Source organism: Dipteris shenzhenensis, chromosome 19 (genome assembly GCF_047967505.1).
Source record: "Dipteris shenzhenensis isolate YYH24624 ecotype China chromosome 19, Dip_SZ_1.0, whole genome shotgun sequence".
Lineage (NCBI taxonomy): Eukaryota > Viridiplantae > Streptophyta > Polypodiopsida > Gleicheniales > Dipteridaceae > Dipteris > Dipteris shenzhenensis.
The window spans coordinates 41,724,990-41,748,717 of NC_141614.1; the positions used below are offsets into that span (position 1 = coordinate 41,724,990).

Sequence of the window (23,728 nt, forward strand, 5' to 3'; positions counted from 1 at the left end):
TGAAGTTCACTATCATTATGTTCGAGAGCAGTTGTTACCAGGAGACATAGAGTTGTCCTATCGTCCCACAGAGGACAACATAGCAGATATGTTTACAAAGGCACTTCCTCGTCCCAAGTTCAAAGTCTTTCAATAGGCTTTACACTTGGTTCCCTTTGTTACATGATCTGGCATACCTTGTACATTCATAGGTGGCTATATCCTTTTTGATGAACATGTGCCACCATTACCAGAAAATACCAGGTATTTTGAGACGTTTTCAGAATATTTCAGCCCATACCGTGGAGGGGGGTTTGTAGGCTATCTTCTCCCGGTCGTATTGATGCCCTCTGGGCCTTGGTATGTGCCACGTAGCTTTAGTTATTGGCACTTAGGTCGCCTAGTACTTTTAGTGTCTTATGACACCTAGTACTAGTGGTACCACTAGGATTTGCATTTGCTCAAATATTACTACTCACGAGTGGTATTTTACCATTTTTTTCTCTTGCTATGGAAGATGTATCTTTGCCTTGATTACTGTAGTCTTGGATGATTCTTTCATGCTTGATAGAGGTCTATATCATGATAGAAATAAACACCATTGATGCCCACAGTGTAATGTTACAGGTGTTTTCCATCTAAGTGTCTATGAACAATGGCATGATTGAAAGCCAATAGCCACCATTTTATTTACAAAATTTGTCATAGACAAGTGTTTCTCTAGAAGGCAAGGGGCTCGGAGAGCTACACTAAAACAAACCTGCTAAATAATATGCTCCGGTGGTTTCAGAGTAAATTGGAATAGGTTGTTTACAAAAAGCATGCAGTGGTAAAGAATGAAGTACTAAAGTCATTAACCAAGGAGCGGAACTCAAATGCAATACACTGCTAGGATATACTTACATCATACAACTTCACTCTCGCAAAGATAATCAGAATATGAATCCAATCCCCAATTCGATTAATTTTACAAGCCTTTTCCAATCCCTTTTCTTCTTCTCTTTTGCTTTGTGCAAGCTGCTTTATGCCGACTCCACAATCAGAGAGCCCAGAATCATGAGGGGTTATGCATTGAGCACTTTGCACATGGACAAGAAGATGTTCAATAATGCTGTGCGCCACAATTTTCCCTTGCTTGGAGTACCACCACCACTGTGTCGTATAGAAGGCAAGAGACCACATGGACACTGGGAATGACCGTATCCTCATGATTGGTCATACACTGGCCAAGATATATTGGTTTGTACTAGAGAAAAAGATATCAGCTCCTACATGGAGACACATGGGCAGAGGGCATTGGGAGAGGCTGGGTTTTGAAGGCAACATTCCACCCTTGATTACATCTTCAACTTGCGTGCAGCCATCGAGGAGTTGAGATCGAGATCCTAGAAAGTCTTTGAATGTTTTTTAGACTCTCGGAAGGCCTTTGATATTGTCCCCACGATTTTGCATGATCAGATGACTTAAGGAAATGCAATCCCAGGAGACATGATATGGGCAATGATGAGCTTTAATGAGTCAGTCAGAGGGAGAGGACGTGCTCTTGGAGGCCTATCAGATTGGATTGAGAGCACCATAGGGGTGAAGCAGGGATGCGCTCTCTCACCAACATTATTTGGGCTTTATATTGATGAGCTCACAACCTTCATTGATTGCCTAGGGGGGGGCGAGGGATCATTGTTGGCTGACTTGATGATAGAGATATTGCTTTATGTTGACGACGTAGTCCTCCTGTCTTCCTCAACAATGAGCGGCACCTAGAGGCCCTCGAGGTGTTTTGCAGAGAGAGAGATCTAGTAGTCAACCTTGGGAAGACCAAGGTTATGATTTTAAACACCTCACATGCAATTCTTCACCAAAATAGCTTCACTTACCAAGGGGAGCTAGTGGAGCTTGTACAAGCATACACTTACCTAGGGGCAGTCTTTGCAGGTCCATTGTCCAATCTTCACGATGACTCACGCAGCCAGGGCACAACTTATGCGAGGGCAAGGGGCTCTAGCCCGATTAGAGACACTATGCTTTCAGGCACATTTTCTGACCTGCCCAACAAATGGATGGCTATTCAACACACTAGTGAGACCGACGGCCATGTATGGAGCACCCTTGTGGGGGGGTGATCTATCAAGAACTGAGTGGCGGTGTTTCGAGATGTTGCAGGTGATGATTGGCTCCAAGACGTTCGGAGCAAGCCCTCTGTCCCCCACCAAATCATACAGACAGAGTTCGGCATGACACCGCTCCAAGTCGATGACATCTTCCCGCCGATAGTCACTTATTTCCACAAGGTTTGGGCTCTACCTAGAGGGAGACTACCAAGATTGGCTCTAGAGGCATCTACACGCCTAGCTGAGAGGGGAATTAGCATGGCTTGGTACACACCTATATCCAAATGGTTTTGCAGTCGAGGCGTCCAGATGGATCATCGCCCCCCCTTTCAGTACAGCTTAATGCTCCGCATCACCTAATTCTGTGTGAGAGATCAACCGTATCATCTAGTTGGACCTACTCCACCTCCACAGATTGCGGACTTAGGGGTAGGACTAAGAGTTCACCACCAACATCCGACGCTACCGTGACCATTTCCTCAAAGTATTGGTGGATAGAGTGATTATCAGACCCTAGTACTTGGAGGGCAGACGAGTCTCACATGCCTTGAGGATTGCCATCACACACATGGGGGTCTTGTCACATCAATTGAGGAATCAAACAAGGAGAGCCACAGGTACACCAAGAGAGCAACGGATTTGTAGACTGTGCACCCTCGAGGAGGTGGAGACAAAGGAAGACTTCTTATGAACTTGCCCTATATACTATGAGATCCGAGGATGATACCATTGCTTATTCCAAGAGGAACATGGGTTTGGGCCTCTCTCTCGGCTGATCCGTTTCCAGGTTTAGGTCTGCATCGGTCTCTATTTGATGGAGATGTGACAAGATAGAGAGACCGTGATGCGTTGTGCTAGAGAGCAGGATAAGACAGCGGCCCCTGCGACCAAGCTAGATAGAGCCTAGCAACAAGTTACGGATTTTTACACTTTTGAGTCTGCCCCTGGACAAAGCAGAGTTAAGGAGGAGAGATGACATGAGGGCTGGGTGGGCTAGCCGGATGAGACGAAGGCAAGGAGAGGCGCAGCCAAAGATGCAGAGACGCGGACCAAGGCTCTCACAACGGCCCATCACAAGTATACTCTCAAGGGAGATCATCCAACCATCATCGATATGGCATGCTGGATACAGAGATCACAAAGACTGCGCTCCCCACCGCCGAGAGACACGACCCAACAGATACAAATAAGAGATATCTTCGCAGCTCATAGGAGAGCCACCCTTGCAGTGGGATATGTATTTCGATATTGAGTCTGAGTGTTAGATTCTTGGTATTTTTGTTTTAGCTTAGCGCATAGTACTCTGCAAACGGCCTTAGCGAGCCATTTGTTTCAAACTACACTGGCTTGTATGGGTCACTTCTTGTGATTGACTTTGTCTATGTGTGCAAGCAAGTGCACTTGAGTTGTCCTAATGCTCGAGGGAAAGTGCTTCTCAAGCAACCACATTCTACCACTTGGTAGATCAGAGTGCAGTAGCAGACAGTCATGTGCCACCTCGACAGTGGACAAGGCCACATCATTACTGATAGACATGTGGCAGATCAGACCATGTCAAATTACCACGTCAGCTTATGCACCACAACTGCCACATCATTATACAGGGTCACCTTCTTTTGATCAAAGTTTGACAAACCTTCCAATTGCCATAACTTTCGATCCGAAATGATTTTTCAGGAAAGTGCACGACAATCTCACGCTCTACGCAGTTGTCGCATCATATGCAGTTTTGACCCATCTTGCTTTCCTGTTTTATTAGCTTCATCATTGGATCCACTTGTTGTTTGATTGGAGTCTCTTCATTGACCATAGTTCGGTATCAATGGCCATGTCATCATGCATTTAACGTGCAAACCAGCACTTAAAAAGACTCAAAAAAGGAAAATTTTGGCTGCTGCTTCTTGTGTTTGTGTATAGTCTAGTTTCTTAGGCTAGTAGATCTTTAGAGGAGATTTAACTCCACAAAGCCAAGTAAGCCCTTGCATGAAAAATCCTGATAAGTTCCTAACAACGTATAATCCCACACGGTAGTTTCACATTCATCATACATTGGACTCTAAGTATTTCACAGCAGTGGGCACTATCAGAGTTCACCACAGTGAGTAACTCATATTTTTTCCATAATCGTTTTACAAGTTTGATCGTTTTTACATTAGGTTGTTGTTCAAGTTTCTCCACCATGATTCCTATTCTTGGACCAGAATAGCAAGCTTGATGAATTGGAAATTCAAGCTCATGATAATATTCTAACTGAAGAAGTTATGGAACATTGTCACCGAGTCAGAGAAAAGACCAAACCTTCTGCAACAAGCTGTACAAAAACACTTGACAGCTGATGAGGGCAAGGATCTCAATGACCGATAAGCACATTGGGATGAACAGGTTTGGTGGACACTGACTCTCATCAACTTCAATATCAGAGATCCAAGGATTGCGATCATCTGAGATAAATAATTATCAGTCAATGCATGGAAAGCATTGGAGAACCAATTCAATGCCTAAAACATGACCTTGTTAGAGAATCAGTTTGACATTGACAAGAAACTTTGGAGTGAGACTGATCTTGATTACCTTGCAAACTCAAAGATTTTGCAGATCAATTGGCATCCAGAGTTTTTCAAGGACAGGTACTCATTTCAGAGACCATTGGAGGTACAAGTGGTGCCACTTTACTATGGGAAGTTTGTAGAAGCAGTAGTCACTAGAGAGGGGCATTGGGATCTTTTTTTCTGTCAATAAAATGGTAGGGGCATTCTCAAGCGTCCTCGAATCTGATTCAGACAGCAAATCTTCAGAGGAGTGTTCTGCAGCAGCCTAACAGCCCTGAAATCTGTACCAGCAATAGCTTCACACCATAGCACCAATGAATGAGGTACTAGCATCAGATGGTTCTTCTTCTGTTACAACAGCAGCACCAAGACCAATGAGCTTATTTCCCCAAGGTATGCTGCGGCTGAAGATGACAGTGAGAAATTGTAGTCAATCAATCTTATCCAACAAGGGTCCAGAATGTGGACAGACAAGTATAGAAGGGGGAGGACAACCAATGAACCATTCCTTCTCTGGAGATTTCTTCTTGAATTGATGACTGGTCTACTAGTAGAACATTAAGCTGAGCATTGCCAAGCTCCAGTCCTGAATATAAGCCTTTGGAGAAGGTTATAAAAGCAGGAATTGCCCCGATGAGTGGTGTGTCAGCTCAAGCTTTGCAGGGTTTCAATAGCTTTTGCACATTTGCAGGAGTACTTCCTGGAATGGAAGAAATAGAGCATGAAAGCCTCTGCCTAGTAGATAGCTACGTGGAGAAAAGGAAGGAGAATTCCAGCAGGTTTGATGGGTGTGGTTTGATGGATGGAGGGATCTTTGTCACAAAGTTATCAAGTCTATGCTCTAGTCGACCTAATTTGATGCCCTAGTACCAATGTGGTAGTTGCATTGATCTTTCCTTAACATTCCCTAAAAATAGTAAGTGGGTTTTTCTCTCCATCCCCTTCACTATGGTTTTTCTCTCCATTCCTTCTCCACATGCTTGCATTTTGATATCACCACGTAGCTCAAGCTACGACCAATAGATACAGACTCGTCAAACCAGTTTTGAGATTGTACTAGATTTATTTTTGATGTTGCCTAATTAGAGCGAATGCTTCAAATACGCATCACGTTGGCACAAAATAACAACAGTTATACATGCATAAGGACTTAAAGGAGAAGTATCAAAATGGATCCTCTTATGATATTCTCTCACCATTCTTTAAATGCATGACCTAGCATTAACATGACATATCCACAATATGCATTGTCAATGCACAAAGCGGTCCACACAATGGAGCGAGTTTCCTTGTGAGGTTCTACCTCAAGCCTATAATCTCTTGGTCTTTCCACCGTATAGATTGCGCTTCTTTGATATGTCAATTCCAAGGTATTGGCACACACTCCAAAACACTTACCCAATTTGTGTGTACTAGGAATAAGGATAGGCTATGTAGCGACCTCTATATTCTGGCGCTCGGAGAGACATATAGCCAGAGGTGTCTCTTGATGGTACTAGGCAATCCTCTTGATTGCAGCTCAGGTCCCGACTCGATCTGCTTGATGAGAACTCTTAAGGAGAATATGTTACCTAACCTTGATGGCTCTTGGGTTGGGCCTCTCTCAACCAACTCTGGAGAATCTAGTTCTTGGGTTGTTAACCAACTCCAAAGACTATCATTCTTTGGTTGGCTCTCCATTAACCAACTCCATAGACTTCATCCCATGGTTACAACTTGGGTGGACGTTACTTCCCCGACCTAACCATTGTCAATGATATGTGAAATTACAATGAAAACTTTAAGAAAAAATCAAAGAAATCATCGGAAGGAGGATACTTGTTCCGAGCCATGATAGGTGGTTTGATTAAGGAGCAAGCCTTCACTCGTCTTACAAAGAAGAATTGTTTTCAGATATGCACCGAACCACAATGCTAAAGAGAATGTGATAATTGGTGGCAATACCTCACACAAGGTAGAAGGATCAGTGATATTTCTCTTGAAATTGACATAGGCAATGCAAGAAGCATAGGTGATGCTTTCCTTGTTTCCACAATGACTCAAAATCTCTTTTCAATTGGCCAAATAGCTGAAAGAGATCTGGAAGTTGTGGGATGACTATCTGTGTCCTAAAATGTTTGGAAAAACTAAGTGAGTCCAATCACTATCCGAACTTTCTTTGGGTCAATCTGAATACCATTAAGAGTGAAGATTTGGCTCAGATATAGCAGTTCGCTTTTGAAGAATTGACATTTGGCAAATCTAGCATAAAGAATTTCACCTCTAGGAAGTCATAGCTATCTTATACTTCGATAAAGTTCCTCTATAGTTGACGAGAATATCATCAAGCAAGGGAAACGATGATTTACATTCCCATATATGGATAAAAAATGTCATTCATCATCTGTTGGAAAGTAGCAGGCACATTAGTGATTTTAAAGGGCAAAACTAAGAACTCATAATAGCCATATCGTGTACAAAAACCTATGTTAGGAAACTGTAGGTGCGGTGAGCGTGGGAGCAAGTACAAGAGTCGAGAGAGATAAATCGTCACGTCAACTCCATTAGAGAAATGAAAGTACAAAGTACTTGAAGGTAGACCCTAGGACTAAGTGTCCTAGGTGTCACATAGGACTAAATGTCCTATGTGGCATAAAAGGCACTAAAACACTAAAGTGCCTATAACTATGCCTACAAGGCACATACCAGGGCCCATAGGGCATCACTAGAATCGGGAGAAGATGGCCTACAAATCCCCCTCCATGGTATGGGCTGAAGTATTCTGGAAACGTCTCAGAATACCTGGTATTTTCTGGTCATGGTGGCACATGTTCATCCAAAAGGATATAGTCATCTATGAATGTTCAAGGTATGTCAGATCATGTAACAAAGGGAACCAAGTGTAAAGCCTGTCGGAAGACTTCGAACATGGGACGAGGAAGTGCCTTTGTAAACATATCTGCTATGTTGTCCTCTATGGGATGGTAGGACAACTCTCTGTCTTCTGCTGACAGCCGCTCTCGAATATAATATGGAGGATGTCTAGCGAATACCAAGATCTGTAAGTAACTGTCGAACCCAAACACACTCTACTGTAGCAGTGAAGGCTGCCTTGTACTCAGCCTCACAGCTAGATGTGGCAACTGTTGGTTGCTTCTTGCTGAGCCAAGAGATACATGAATTGCCAAGCAAAAAACTAATTGGCGGCATGTGAAACTCTGGTGTCCGAACAACCTGCCCTGTCACTATCCGTGTACACGTACATGGTAAGTGAACTCTGATCACCATAGAAGAGGGCTAATTCCTGAGTGCCTCTGAGATATCTGAAGACTCTCTTCACTGCCTGCCAATGCTGTGAACTGGGCATGTGCATGAACCTGCTGAGCTGGGATAGTGCACACTGTAAGTCAGGTCTGGTGTGACATAAGTAAATGAGACATCCAACAGCCTGCTGGTAAAGAGTGATATCACATGGTGAGCTCCCATCATGAGCTGAAAATTTGAAGCCAGGGTCCACTGGAGTAGAGATTGGCTTGCAATCCTCAAACTGAAAATGATCAAGGAGCTGTCCAATATACTTGGACTCTAACATCATGATACCCCCCTCAACATGAGCAAACTGAATGCCCAAATAATAGTGTAGGTGTCCCATGTTTGACATTGAAAAGCTTGCTGCAAATCAGCCTTGAAAGCTGCAATATGCTGAGTATTTGGACCTGGGATTAGCACATCATCCACATATAAAATTAACACTAAAAAATCAGATCCACTCCCACGGACATAAAGAGTGGGCTCTGTGGGGCTATTCTAAAAACCAAGGGATAGTAAGTGTGCATGAATTTTGGCATACCATGCCTTGGGTGCCTGCTTCAAACCATAAAGGGTTTTTCTAAGCCGGCATACCTTGTTTTCAGAATTAACAACCTCAAAGCCAAGAGGAGGTGTCACATAAACTTCTTTCTGCAGATGCCCATGAAGAAAGGCAGTCTTGATGTCAAGCTGGTGCACTTGCCAATGGTGATGGGCTGCAATGGCAATGACACATCTAATAGTAGTAATCCTGGAAGTGGGAGCAAAGGTCTCCTCAAAGTCAATGCCTTGTTGTCGGGCATACCCTTTTGCAACAAGACGAGCTTTGTGTCGATCTATGCTGCCTTCAGATTTCCTTTTTAATTTGTAGATCCACCGGGTACCAATGGCATGCTTGCCGGGAGGGAGATCTACTAATTCCTATGTGTCATTTTTGGCAATGGTTTGTAACTGAGCTCTTATTGCATCCATCCACTCTTTGCTGTCAAAAGCATCTTTATGGCACAAAGGCTCTTCATTGCAAGCTGTAGCAAGGAGTGCAAACTCAAGAAAGTGACCATGCATCTGTCTATTCCCTGATCTTGTCCGGGCAGCAAGAGGTTGATCTTGTTTGTTGTCTCTTAATGTATCAAGAAGCCATCTGGGAACTTGCCTTTGCTGTCTATTTACAGCTCTTTCTTCAATCACTGCATCATGAATAGTGGGATCATTTTGTGCTGGAAAAGAAACCTGCAAATCAGCATGGGGTATTGGCTGATCATTGCTTGTTTGAGGGCCTACAGGGGGCTCATGTTGCTGGTCAAAGTTCCCCTCTGAGGAAGGCAGAGGTAACCAAGAGTCAAAGGCATCAAACATGTCAACTTTTGGCTTAGCTCCTTGGACATATACTCTCCCCCCCTATCTGTGTTGAGGGTGACAAGCTTGCATCCTGATTCATTCTCAACCATGTTCAGCCACTTCTGAAAGCATGAGAACACTTCAGATTTGGCTGTTAAAGCATATACCTAGCAATATCTTGTGAAGTCATCAATGAGAGTCATGAAATATTTATACCCCCCAATGACATTTGTCCTCATTGGGCCATATACATCACTATGCACTAGCTGCAATTTCCTTTGTGAGAGTTTTGGATAATTCTTTTGAAAAGGAAATCGATGCATCTTACCCAAAAGACAACCCTCACATACATGTTTGGAAAATGTGTGAGTTTGAGGCACATCATTTGCCATGTCTGTGAATGTAACTTGGCAAAAGCTCTATAATTAAGATGACCCATTCTCTCATGCCAAAGATGAGTTTCAGCAAGCTGTGAATCTGAAATAGCAAATGCTTCAATAGAGAGTGCAGCTGAGTGATCATCAAGGTGATAAAGCCCCTTTTTCAAAGTGCCAGTGAGAACTATGGCATTGTCATCATGAAGATCATATACTAGGCATCTATATCCATCAAAAGCCACTCTGAAACCTGAAGTGGCAATTGCTGAAATTGAAATCAAGTTGACTTCAATGCCGGGCACAAAAAGAACATTTGTAAGAGTGACAGGATGGCTTGAAATGGATGTGAGCTACACATCTCCAATTCCTTTTACAGCATAGGAGGCATTATTAGCACATGTGAAAGTTCCCCCATGAGGTGCATTAGCTAAGGAATGAAACAACTGTCTGCAAGATGTGACGTGCTTGCAAGCACCACTATCAAAATACCAAGACTGAGCATCATAAGCAGTAAAGAATGAATCAACTTCGGAGGGATCAAATGAGCAATGGACAGCCCATGCCCAATCATCCTGGAGAGCATGTGCATGTGAGGCATCTGCTGGCTCATGGGATTCAATTGCATGTGAGGCATTATTTGTCAATCCTGCTTTCTTTTTCTCCGAAGCAAATGCTCTTGTTGCATTCTGAAATTTCATGCCCAGGCTTGCGACAATAGTTGCATCTTTTCTTCTTTGACTTATCTGCTGTATTTTTAGATGCATTGGAGGAATTGCCATTGTTAGGCGAATATTTAGGCTTGCCCATAGGCTTGGAAGCCTTGCCATTTCCTGTCTGCTGTGAAGCAAATGCATGATCAAGAATAATAGCTTGTCTATTAGCATGACTTTTCTCTTCCTACAAAAGCAAAGTGACTAGTTGATCAAAAGAGTAGTGGTCTGGATTACCCATCGCCACTAATCGAAGGGTTGTAGCAAACCCTTGATATGTATCTAGCAGTCCATTCAATGGGGTACTGACAAGCTCAGAATTTGGCACCACCTCATCAATATTGGCAAGTTGTTCCATGAGGTCCTTGACCTTTGTCAGGTATGCATCCATAGAGTCACCTTCATTCATACTGACTTCCTGTAATTGCCTTCTTAAATATGCAACACGTGCCTCATTGCGAATCTGATAAAGAGAAGCCAATTTGTCCCAAGGATACTTTGCTGTCGTACAAGACCGGATGTGTGGAATAATGATTCTCTTGCATGATAAAGCAATGCAGGAATGTGCATTTGCATCTCTTGCATCCCATCTTGATTGTTTCTAAGTTGGAGGAGTAGCAACAGAGGTGCTAGAGGATAAGGCATCAAGAGGAGTACCCTCTGCAGGGGGACCAGCAGTAGGGGCAGCCACTGTAGCATTGGCTGGCCTCAGATCAATGGCCTCAGATCAATCCCAGAAACAATATTCCAAAAATGCCTTGCAACAAGAATATGTTTCATGAGATAAGACCACATTGGATAGTTGGTGCCATCCAACTTATCATCTTCACGAAGAATGCCAAATAGATCATGATTGTTGCTAGCCATTGCAAATGGGATACCCTGAAAAGAAAAGACCTGTACGGTCAACTGTTCTGGAAGTACATGCGTACGGAAAGTAGGTACAAGATGCTGACGGTTGATCTGTAGATATACCTGTACGGAAGATCGTACGGAGAGCATGTATCTTGTACGGAATCTGTACGGTGCAGTGACCTGTACGGAAGACCTGTACGCATGTACGTACAATTGTACGGAACTATGTACTTGTGCAGATACATCTGTATGGAACATCTATTGTGTGCAAGTACACCTGTACGGAACAGTTGATGTGCAAGTACTGTTGTACGGCGTAGGTACCGTTGTACGATGGAGGTGCTTTGTATGTAGATACTTTGTACAGCGCAGGTACTTTGTACAGAGCAGGTACGTAAGATGCGACGGGTAGAACAGCAAGAAGCGTAGCAGGGCGCGGGATCTGTACGTGATCCGTACAGTTGTATGGACTGTACGGATGGAGCGCAACTTGATCTTTTGAAGGCTGTGAGCAATGCAGATCCGGGTACAGAGGAACAGGTCTAGTGGGCTCTGATACCACTGTAGGTGCAGTGAGCGTGGGAGCAAGTATAAGAGTCAAGAGAGATAAACCGTCACATCAACTCCATTAGAGAAATGAAAGTACAAGGTACTTGAAGATATACCCTAGGACTAAGTGTCCTAGGTGTCACATAGGAGTAAATGTCCTATGTGGCATAAAAGGCACTAAAACACTAAAGTGCCTATAACTATGCCTACAAGGCACATACCAGGGTCCATAGGGCATCACTAGAACCGGGAGAAGATGGCCTGTAGAAACATCTTCCTCCCTAATGTAGATCTGTGGTACCGTGTACGAAGATCGAGCTTGGTGAAATACATTGCACTATGCAACTGATCAGTGACTCCAAAGGGCAAAACTAAAACCTCATATATTGTGTATAGAAACTTGTCTTAGGCTCCCTAATGTAAATCTCATGGTAGCCTATACTTAGATCGAGCTTAGTGAAATATATCGCATGATGCACACGATCAGTTAGGTCATCCATTCAAGGTAAAGGGTACTTGTTCTTCACTGTAACTTTGCTAAGGCCTTTATAATCCACACACATTTGCATAGAGTTATCATTTTTTCCCACCAAAGTGATTGGTGCTCCCGAAGGAGATATATAAGGATGAATATGTTCCATCCCTAGCAGTTTTTTCTTCTTCCAACAAACTCTGCCTATATAGTTGTTTAAAGACGGGCGAGCTCCAGTAAGTTGTATCTTATGCTCCATACTGTGTTGTGGATGTAAACCATAAGGCTCATTTCACATATTGTTCAATTCCATTGTAGGGCAAGAGAAAGATGAAGAGAAGTCATGTGCGAGTTCATAAACTAAAAATTACTTGTCTACGTGGATTGCAAAACGTGGCCACTAGGTCTTTGATGTAAATGTCCTGCTGTCCATGAAAATAAAAAGCAATTGTATGACATGTAACCGACAACTGAGTTCTGGTGGTAGAATTGTACATAGAGACTCATTAGATCCTAGGACACGCACTACCATTGGTCTGTGGATATATGTGGTAGTTGGCCAATCATGATAAGACTAGAGAGATAGGCATAGATGTAGTTCAGGGGCACGGTTCACATGCAACCTTTAACCTTGTGAATATTTTGTGCGGCCTATTGATATTGCAAGGCACTCTCATTGCAGTTTGCTACTTTCCCCTAGAGACCTCATGTTTGTCTAGGGAGCTCCGAGATGAGGGGTGAGACGCTTGAGCCGTTCTTGTTCTTGGAGACTTTAACGTTACAGACCGACTTGTATTGATCATTGACTTTCAACATGACTATCATATTAATCTAGATGAGGTACGCATATCTCGAGTCTCCACAAATAGAGGAGACCATGAATATAGGGTACATGACCTCATTATCTACGAAGCTTTGGAAACGTGGCCTTTTCCTCCTGGAGGGCTCACTTGATTCCGTATGGAGGCGGCTTTAGTGTAGCTAACTATCTCATGGGCGCACTACCATTGGTCTATGGATATATGTGGTAGTCGGCGAATCATGATAAGACTAGAGAGATAGGCGTAGATGTAGTTCAGGGGCACGGTTCACAGGCAAACTTTAACCTTGTGAGTATTTTGTGCGGCCTATTCATTGCAGTTTGCTACTTTCCTCTAGAGACCTCATGTTTGTCTAGGGAGCTCCAAGATGAGGGGTGAGACGCTTGAGCCGTTCTTGTTCTTGGAGACTTCAATGCTACAGACCGACTTGTATTGATCATTGACTTTCAACATGACTATCATATTGATCTAGATGAGGTACGCATATCTCGAGTCTCCACAAAGAGACGAGACCATGAATATGGATAGGGTACATGACCTCATTATCTACAAAGCTTTGGAAACGTGGCCTTTTCCTCCAGGAGGGCTCACTTGATTCCATATGGAGGCGGCTTTAGTGTAGCTAACTATCTCATGGGATCCTGTGCCTATGCTTCTCATCTCACAGATTTCTCCATCCCATTCTCACCTCCAAGACCGACCATACGTACCTATTTTTTAGCTTGTCTAACAACTCCGTACGACTGAGCACATCTTGTCCACATACATCTCCTAGTAGGCATTGCCTACGTTGCCCACCTCTCTACTATGCTTGTGGATATTGATGATACCTCCCTACTAGAAGATAGAGCTGTCCTAATCACCCACTCCCTTTATGATGCCGCTCTTTAGTCTTTCTCCACCAAATCTATGTGCTCATCAGCCACTTGATCGGTCCCTTGCTATGTTTGGTATGATGATGAGTGTAAGGCCTTGCACGGTCAACTCAGATTTGAGACCAAGAATCACCTTCGGATTGAGGCGGAGATCAAACAAGAATATCACCATTTAACGGCTGATCACTGGAATCTGGCCGGATTTCGATCAGGCCAACAGAAGAAGGGGGACTCCATTCGCTAGAATGAGGAGGAATTACTATCATTCTGTTTAGCAATAAGTTCCAAGGAAGGGGGGACATCTTCACACACACAAACCTTCACCTCATATATATATATAGACCTAGGGATATCCCTAACTTAAGCACATCCTCACACTAGGTGTAAACTTAAGCTCACATTAGATCCCTTTAAAAAGGTCCCTTGCATGGAGCTAACCCCACCATCTCTTGGAGTCATAACACTATGTGCATTATTAACTATTAGACCATCATGGTAGGCGATCTAATGGCCAAGGTGTAGGGATCAACACTTGGGGTACACATCAGCTAATAGGCTAGGTGGATAGGTCTACTTGCAAAGAGCCAGTGAGGGTTCATATGGGACCATTCCACATTTTCACTTCAGAGCTCTCATTGAGGAGGCTAGGCAGTGGGGAGACATAAGATTTATTGTTGCTTTGTGGACTTCTTCATTCGACTTGGTTTCATTAGCTCGCCTCATCTCACAACTTCGGGTATTGGCGGTTGATGATGTCATTTGGAAGTCATGGCATTGTATGAGAGGGTTACTAGCAGAGTACACACAACATAGTGAGTGCATGCCTGAGAAGGTGAGTAGCACCATTAGTATGAAGGAGGTCATGGCAATGTATGAGAGGGTTACTAGCAGAGTACACACTACATAGTGCATGCCTGAGAAGGTGAGTAGCACCATTAGTGTGAAGGAGGGACGCCCCTTGTTCTCAGATTTCTTTGGTATGTACATTGATGAGCTAGCATTCTTTGGGGATACACTAACCAGATGTGGCTCGGCACTAGGAGTGACCCTTGTCCCTATGTTGCTCTACATGATGATGATGTCTTTTTTTTAAACTTGTGCTGCAGGTGATTGCATGTCCTTGTGCACTTGGCCTTGCAACACCAACTGCAGTGTTGGTAAGCCTTCTGGCAGACCTAGGATTGAATTGAGGTCTTTCTCAAATTTTATGAATAGTGAGACAAATTTACTATCTATGATTGTTGTTTTAGGTAGGTACATCTCTTGGTGCCAGGCGAGGTTTGCTCATACGAGGAGGGGATGTTCTGGAGAAGGTGTCATCAGTTGACACAGTCGTTTTTGACAAGACAGGGACTCTTACTCTTGGAAAACCTGTAGTCACAAGAGTGGTGCCAAGCATACAACCCAACGTTGGAGAATCTAGTGATCTGGACATACCTTTAAGGTGAGCTTAAGGTTGCATATATTATACTTGACTTTGATAAAGGTGTTTTTTCTGATACATTACAATTTCTGCCCTCTGATGGAAGAGAGTTATTTTTTCAAGAGCTCTATGTCAGTGAAAGTCCAGAAGGCTGCCTTTGACACTCCCCTGGATTGTTGATTATTGGCTCTTTTTTGAAGGGCTGAAAGTAAGAACTCAAAGCTGACAAAATGGACAGAGCAGGAGATTCTTGCACTGGCAGCTGGAGTGGAAAGCACAGCATCCCATCCTATTGCTAGAGCATTAGTACAAGCTGCGAGAGCTGGTGGTTGCAGATCTGTCATGGTGAATGGCCGCACTTTACCTTTGGTTGTCGAACATGCTATTTGTGAATTGGTAGAGTTTTATAGTTCAAACATTATTAATAGGAAGATTTTCCCATAAATGTATGCTTCTGGTATCCACACAGGGATCCGACTTTGCGTCTAGACTGGGCTCTTATTCAGGGATTGATCATAGATTCCTTCTCCTATACAAAGCTATATTTGTGGTGTTCCAGTGGGAGGGAGTCAGAATCATTGTGCATCACGTGAAAATGTCTGTCTTGATGTGAGTTGATTAAAGACTTGCCCATAGTTCTCACCACAATTTATTGTTATTTGATGGAAGCCCCTTATTTTCAAATTAGGTGGACCTTACAGAGGTGAGTTGGCAGATTTCTACCAATACGCTAGTAAGTTCTACAGTTCCAAGGCGAGGTGTGATTTGGCAGAGAGTACGACATCATATATTGAATGATCATGTATGCCAACAGAATCTGACAGATTGATAAGGGACTGTTGCAGCTCATGTATGCTCACCAGTGGCAATATCGTGTATCCAACTGATCTGCCTTTGGATGCATCTCTCTATGTATGTTGATGATCATGCAGCATAGAACTGCTAGATGAGACATGGCCTGTCTGTGTCTTTGGAGCATGTCCTTGTCCTTGATTTGCTGCTATCCGTGTGTAAGGCCAAGTAGCTCAGGTGATCCTGGGTAGTAGTCCCAAAGGTCACACTAAGCTCTTGGCTATGAGCTTTTAGCTGTTGCTCGTCCTCAATTAATAGGTTCAAGCATCCTGACCTGGGTATCTCAGGCGAGACAGGTTGTCAAACCTTCTCAGAAAAAGCTATGGAAATATCCTCTGATGTCAAAGTATTGACTTCCTTTGAAGATCCAATGCTTTTCAGTCTTGATCTCTTGAGAGTCACAAGATTAGACACATCCTCTGATCTAAGAGGCATAGCTTCTGGATTTACATGGACTCTGAATCTGTTCATGAGACTTTGACTTTACCCAAGGCTAGTGCATGTGATAGGTGGGTTTGAGCTGCTTCTCCTTCCCATGACCTGCACTCCAGCCTGCCCTCTCCCCTAGCTCATTCTGCCCTTCTGCCTCCTCCTTGCCTGTTCCACCTTTCCTGAGCCCCTGTGGCTGTTACGTATATATATATATATGTACATATATATGTATATACATATACATATATTTATATATGTACATATATATATATATATATATATATATATACAAGGAAATGATATGCTTTTTATATTGGATCTCTTCCAAGAAAGACTCACTTTTTTTGCTATTTGCATAGAGCTTATGGTTATGCAGCCCTTGAAAAAAAAAAGCAAGATGTTCCTTGTGCTCTTCTTTGGACTTGGAAAAACTATGATGTCATCGAAGAAGTATCAATGTAGTGCCTATAAGGAAGGAAGATACGATCCATAATTTTGTTAAAGGTGGCAGGGGCATTTGTCAAACCAAACGGCATCGTCAAATACTTGTATAATCCATAGGTAGTGTCAAATGCGGTCTTATGCACATCCTGTCGTTGTATGTGGACTTGATGATAACTAATTTTCAGATCTATCTTGCTAAATATAGAAGCTCCATTGAGCTGATCCAGCACATTATCTATGCGCAGAATAGGGTATCTATTCTTGATGGTCAACTTTTTAAAGGCACGTAATCAACACGCTTACGGAAGGAACCATACTTCTTGTACACTAAAAGTACAAGGAAATAGAAAGGAGAAGAGCTGGGCTGAATTAACCGTTTGGACAACGAGTCTTGGACTTGAGCCATAATCTCCTCTCCCATAGTAGCACTGACCCTGTAAGGCGGTCTATTGGGTGGCTCAATGCTAGGCATAAGCTCTATCTGATGATCTTCTGGTCTCTTAGGGCTAGCTCCCTTGGTAAGACATCTGAAAAGCAATCTTTAAAACTTACAAGAAACTGAAAATTTTTCCTTATCATCATCATCATTCATTTCAGCATGCACTTCCAAATCTATTTCTTTAATACGCTGAAACATTAGATTTCATTGCTTTGCTAACAAAAACATAAGCTTCAATGGGAATAGTCTCCTCACTATTCCTGGCATCGATCCGTTGCATTTTCCCCCTTTGTACAAAATCTAAAAGTCTTTCAAGAAGAGGTAGCTTCACTGTCCTATGATGAAACCAAGGCATCCCAAGAACTACATCATGATGCTTGAGAGGGGAAATGTAGAAGTCTTCTTGATCTACATAACTCTATACATGCACATGAGGCTTCCCTATCAACAAAGTAAGAAGCATAGGGTCCCCTTGAAACATTTGATCGGCATCTAGAGCCTTGCCCAACTCTTCAGTTTTGATACCCAGTCTGAGGGATTTGGTATAACATTATCCGTTGCCCTTTGGTCAAAATGTATAAGTGCCTACTGGTCTCTGATCTTTCCCCAAGTAAGGCATAACTTGCTTTAGGATCACTAGCTCGTCCCAATACATCTGGGACTCTTCCCGCCATTGGCCTTGTTGGTCCTTGTGGCTTCTTCTGCTCCCTTGAGAACGAAGGCTCTTAGAAAACTGAGCAGCTAGTGGTTCATGTATGATGTTAGTCCGTGTCTCAAATTGCAGTGTAGATGACATAATGGTCAGGCCAATGTATAAATTTTGTATCGTTGATGCTATTTTTGTTCAACCTATTTGTCCAAATGTGGTCAAGGGTAGATCCATGTATTGTTGTTGGTGTTGTGACGAGTTGATCCATTTGTTGTTGAGACATGAATTGTTTGTTTTCTTGCTAAAGTCTATGTTGAAGTCTCCTAAGATGTAAAGTAGTGCATCTTGGGTTAATAGTTCAGAGGATTCATTCTATACCATCAAGCAAAAACTGTGTGTTTGTGCCTGGCGGTTTGTAGATATTGATTATGGCTATTTGTTGTTTGTGTTCCATCTCGGAAAGGGTGAGTAAGCATTGAGTGCCTTCTTTGATGTGGTAATTTTGTTGTTGAGACTGGATGTCTGCTTAGTAGTATGTTCCAAAGCCTCTACCATGTTCTTTGTGATGTATTTACTTCCAGGTATGCTTGTTGTTTTTGGGGCTTGTTGGTTGGGTTTCTTGGAAGCAAAGTACCGTTGCAGCAAGTAGGCTGTGGTAGCTAATGATATCTTCTTTGTGGAAAGTAGTGATTGTGTGGACTTGTATGGACGGCTGCATGATGTTGCCAGGAATCCGTACGACTTGTCAGAAGTCGATTTCGAGCTTTTTTTGGCTATTTTTGGGGTTTTTTACTCAGATTTGGACTTTTTATAGTCATTCGGGCCTTATTGCAGCTACTCTAACCAGCTCTAGCAGCATTTGCTAGGATTCACTCCTTTTTGACTCAGATCTTCCTGGCAGATTGCAAGATATTTTCAGATTTGCAGGTCATTTTGTCACATCTTCCCAAAAAGCAATGATATTTGCCTGCTTTGATATGAAATTGGGACTTATTCAGTGAAATTTGTAGGATATTGCAGCAGTGACATTGCAAGAGATTTGGTCACATTTGTAAAATTACAGCAAAAGTTAGGACTTTCTCACATTTGTCCTCTTTTTGGCATATTTGTCAAAATTTGGGGTTTTTGTTAGATTTGCTGATATTTGCATGACACAGCCATATTGGGTTCTATTTGCATTTGCCCTTTGATTTGGGCTATTGGTCCTTTGAAATTTGTGGCATTCAGCGAAGATTTGGGATAGATTGAGCTCAGACTTGCATTGGACAGATTTGCAAACATTTGCCCTTTGTTTTGGGCTGGTCATTTGCAAGACAGCTCATTTGTAGGGGGTCCTTTGATTGGACAGATATTTTTTGCAGGTCATTCTTTGGGGAGAGCTTGTGCATTTTGCTTAGTGTTTGAGCAGCCTAATTGGCATTTACAGCAGCAGGACATTCACTGTCATTTTTGGATTGGCACTCGCAGATTTGCAGTCAACCACCTCATTGCACTGTAGCCTTGAGGCTTTGACTTTTGTAGGGCGCTTCTTACATGCAGTTATGATTCTTCCAAGGATGCATCAGCTTTCAGTGTCAATGAGACACAAAATACATGGTATTTTGATAGTGGTGCCACCTCCCGTTGGTAAAAAGGTCACATGTGCCAGCAACTCCTCCTATTCAGTTCATGGTACAGGAGAAGTTGAACTTACAGCCATTGATGGCTCAACATTCAAAATTTCTGATGTCTTGTATGTGCCTGGTATCACAAAAAATCTACTTTCAGTGTACACTCTTAACAGAGCTGGATTTCAGGTTATTTTTGAAGATGACAAGTGTGCAGTCCATGACAGAGAGAATGACTATGCCTTGAGATTGTCTGGCACTTTGTTACGTGGTCTTTTTCAGCTTGACATGTATGAGAAAAGACCAGCACATGCTCTTGCAATTTCCACTCCTACTGCTGCTATGCAGAATGCGGAGTTATGGCATGCCAGATATGGACACATGCATTATGGCAGCTTGATGACACTTCAAAAACATGCTATGGTTGATGCATTGCCTCCTCTTGAAACACCTCCTCCACATGCCTGTGAAGGGTGCATTCTTGGTAAAATGCACAGATTTTCTTTCAAGAAGGATGGATCAGTAAAAGCTGTTCGAAAATTACAGCTTATTCATAGTGATGTCTGTGGTCCCATGAGGACCGTCATCTTTACTTTGTCACTTTTATAGATGACTACTCCAACTACACTTGGGTTTATGGGCTGAAACGCAAATCATAAGTGTTTATGGTTTTCAAACACTTTGCAGCCATGGTTGAGAATGAATCAGGACTCAAGATACAGACATTACGCACAGATAGAGGAGGGGAGTATTTGTCTGCAAATTTTGATGCATTTTTGAAAGACAAGGGCATTGCACATCAGCTTACAGTGAGGCTAACCCCTCAGCAAAATGGCAAAGCTGAGAGGAAAAATCCTACTCTTATGGAGATGGATAGATGCATGCTAAAAAGCAAAAGATTGCCTCACAAATTTTGGCTTGAAGGTCTCATGTGTGCCAATTATGTTTTGAATCGGGCTCCCACAAAAGCTTTAAAGACGAAGACTCCCTATGAAGTTTGGCAAGGGAGAAAGCCTTCTGTGGATCATTTTCGTGTTTTTGGATGCCTTGCATATGCTCATGTGCCTGTTGAGTTTCGGCATAAGTTGTCTGATAAGGCAATCAAATGCATTTTTGTTGGATACAGTGTAGAAAGCAAGGGCTACCGTCTCTACAATCCTGTCACACGCAAGATTATTATCAGTAGAGATGTTATATTTTCAAAAAATTCAGCTCACACTCAAGCTGAATTTGATATGCCTACTTCTTCCGATGATGTCTTTGAGGGATTACTACCCATTGCCTTGGGTTCCCCTGCTGATATATCTGATGCAAATCACAATTTACAGATACCTCCACATGCTCCGATTTAGCCACAGGATGTCTTACGACCTCCACAAGCAGTGGAAGAGGTTGTTCAGCAAGAAATTGCAGATATACATGCAGCAAAAACAGTTTCAAATTGGCTGTTACAAACTCTCAGGGAGAGTAAAATTGATGCTCCATTACCTGGCAGAACTCGTAGTACAGTAAGGCACATGGAGGGAGCTCTTTCAGTTGAATCAGCTTATGCAGATACTCTTCTTGATGAGGAGGAGCCTGAGACATTTGAAGAAGCGCAGGATAATGTGCATTGGATGAATGCCATGCACGATGAATTGTAGTTCATTCAAAAAAATCAGACCTGGGAAGTTATCAATTTGCCACCAGGTAAACATGCCATAGGTACACGGTGGGTTTTCAAAGTCAAAAGAAAGCCAGATGGGTCTGTTGATCGGTACAAGGCAAGGCTGGCTGCAAAAGGATATGCTCAGAAAAAGGGCATAGATTATGAGGAGACTTTTGCTCCTACATCCAGAATGACAACCATTCGGTCAGTTATAGCCATGGCTGCAAATTTTGAATGGAATGTTCATCAGTTGGACATTAAAACAGCTTTGCTTAATGGAGACTTGTTGGAAAAGGATTATGTCAAACAACCTCCGGGCTTTGAAATTTCAAAAAATGCACATCAAGTATGCAAGCTGAATAAAGCTTTGTATGGGCTGAAACAAGCCCCACGTGCATGGTATGCCAAAATTCATGCCTTTCTGACCAGCAAGGGGCTGCACAATAGTCCAACTGAAAGCACCCTCTACATCAAGAAGGATGGGGGGGATATTTTAGTCATCATTCTTTATGTAGATGACTTACTGCTCAGAGGGTCAAATGAGGATAATATTGCAGATTTTAAAGCTGAATTGTAGACCACTTTTGGCATGTCAGATTTGGGGCTGCTACACTTTTATTTGGGGATGCAGTTCCCTCAAGAGAAAAGTGGCATCGTTATGTCTGGATCCAAGTATGTGCAGAAACTCTTGGACAGATTCAACATGCAGGATGCTACTCCCATGGAGCCGGGGCTGAAGCTTACAATGCATGATGCAGGTGAATCAATTGATGTCACACTCTACAGTCAGGCTGTTGGATGCCTCATTTATCTTTGCAATACACGACCTGATATTCAGTTTGCAGTTTCTTAGGTAAGCAGATATATGCACAGCCCAAAGACTATGCATTGGCAGGTTGTAAAACGCATCTTCCGTTACTTGCAAGGTGCAAGTCTTTTGGCTTGATGTTTCCCAGGGGGGGTGACCTGCAGATGCATGCCTACAGTGACTCAGATTGGGCTGGAGACTATGACACTAGGCAGTCCACAAGTGGCAATTGTTTCTTTTTGGGCAAAGCTTGTATTTCTTGGCTAAGCAAGAAATAGTCTACAGTGGCTACCTCCTCATGTGAAGCTGAGTACAGGGCAGCTTTCACAGCGAGAGTTGAATGTGTTTGGTTGCGTCGTTTATTTGCTGATCTTCATCTTTCATTGGAGGGTCCTTCTCCAATTCTCACTGATAGCCAGAGTGCTATTGCAGTGGCAAAGAATCCCGTGTTTCATGCTCGCACGAAGCACATTGAGGTTCACTATCACTACGTCAGAGAGAAGTTGCATGCAGGAGAGATCAGTATGATCTATGTGTCAACACATGACAATGTTGCCGACATTTTCACCAAAGCACTTCCACGTGAAAAGTTTGAGGCATTTCGCAGTGCCCTGAACTTATCTCCTTTTGGTGATTGATCATTTTCTTGTACATGACATTGGCACTGCAGGGGGGTGTTAGAATTATTGTTATAATTCAACAGTGACCAATGTAATGTAATAAGTAGGTTAGGGGCACTTTTCCCTCATTTTAGAGGTTTTTTTCTCTAACCTCAATTAGTTCACTAAGTACGGTTAGTGAAGGATAAGGTTTTGTCACTTAGATAAAACCTATCCCACTCTTCAGTTGTACGACACTCTTCTATTGCAACTATTGCTTTCAGCTCTCACTCTGCTACTCTCTTGCTCTCCTGCTCACACACTTTGGTCTCTCTTCAACTCACACTATGATGTGTCTACCGAGGCATGAGCAGCTCTAAAAAGAGTGAAGGGGACATCTTGGAGAGAACATGACTGTGTCGTCATATAATGAAGACCGAGTCTGAGTCATGTTTCTCGAAAAACACCTGAGGGCCAGTAAGAGATAACCATGCCACTGATCCCCAAGTCATGAAGAAGGATGCTCTATGAAAAATGCTAAATATCCTCGCAAGACCCTTCTAGATCATCCTCGCCTGTCTGCACTCCCAGAGGCAATGCTGAACTGACTCAACTGCTACGTGGCATGGAGGACAAGTAGGGTCAGCCCCGAACCTGGATTTCCACAGGTTCATTGCAATCCCTCTATGAATAGAAAGCCAAAGGAAGAGAGTGATCTTTCTAATCCTGAGGGATTTCCAGAGCCTCCTCCAAAAGTTTTTCTGCACCACTGCAGAAATGTGAAAACTATCCCAATGAGGAGCTCTGGAGGGTCTCCAACCTCTATTGCTAAGTTGAAATCTCTTGGCATTTCTGACTGCGTAACGAAAGAAGGGGATGCTCTTCTCTTGGTACCCTTCATCGATC

The 23,728-nt window shown here is 42.9% G+C and overlaps 1 protein-coding gene across 3 annotated transcripts in view; it reads left to right on the forward strand.

The window, feature by feature from the left end:
• PAA1 (P-type ATP-ase 1) overlaps nt 1–23,728 on the forward strand; it is a 139,031-nt gene that overhangs the window by 78,530 nt on the left and 36,773 nt on the right. For 2 of the 3 annotated variants that reach the window (XM_087390436.1, XM_087390437.1), the window contains 3 exons: nt 15,028–15,078; nt 15,172–15,365; nt 15,545–15,689. The exons of the other annotated variant lie outside the window; for it this stretch is intronic. In XM_087390436.1, coding sequence (XP_087246562.1) covers nt 15,028–15,078; nt 15,172–15,365; nt 15,545–15,689 — 390 coding nt within the window. The remainder of the gene's footprint in view (nt 1–15,027; nt 15,079–15,171; nt 15,366–15,544; nt 15,690–23,728) is intronic. 3 annotated transcript variants of the gene reach the window in all.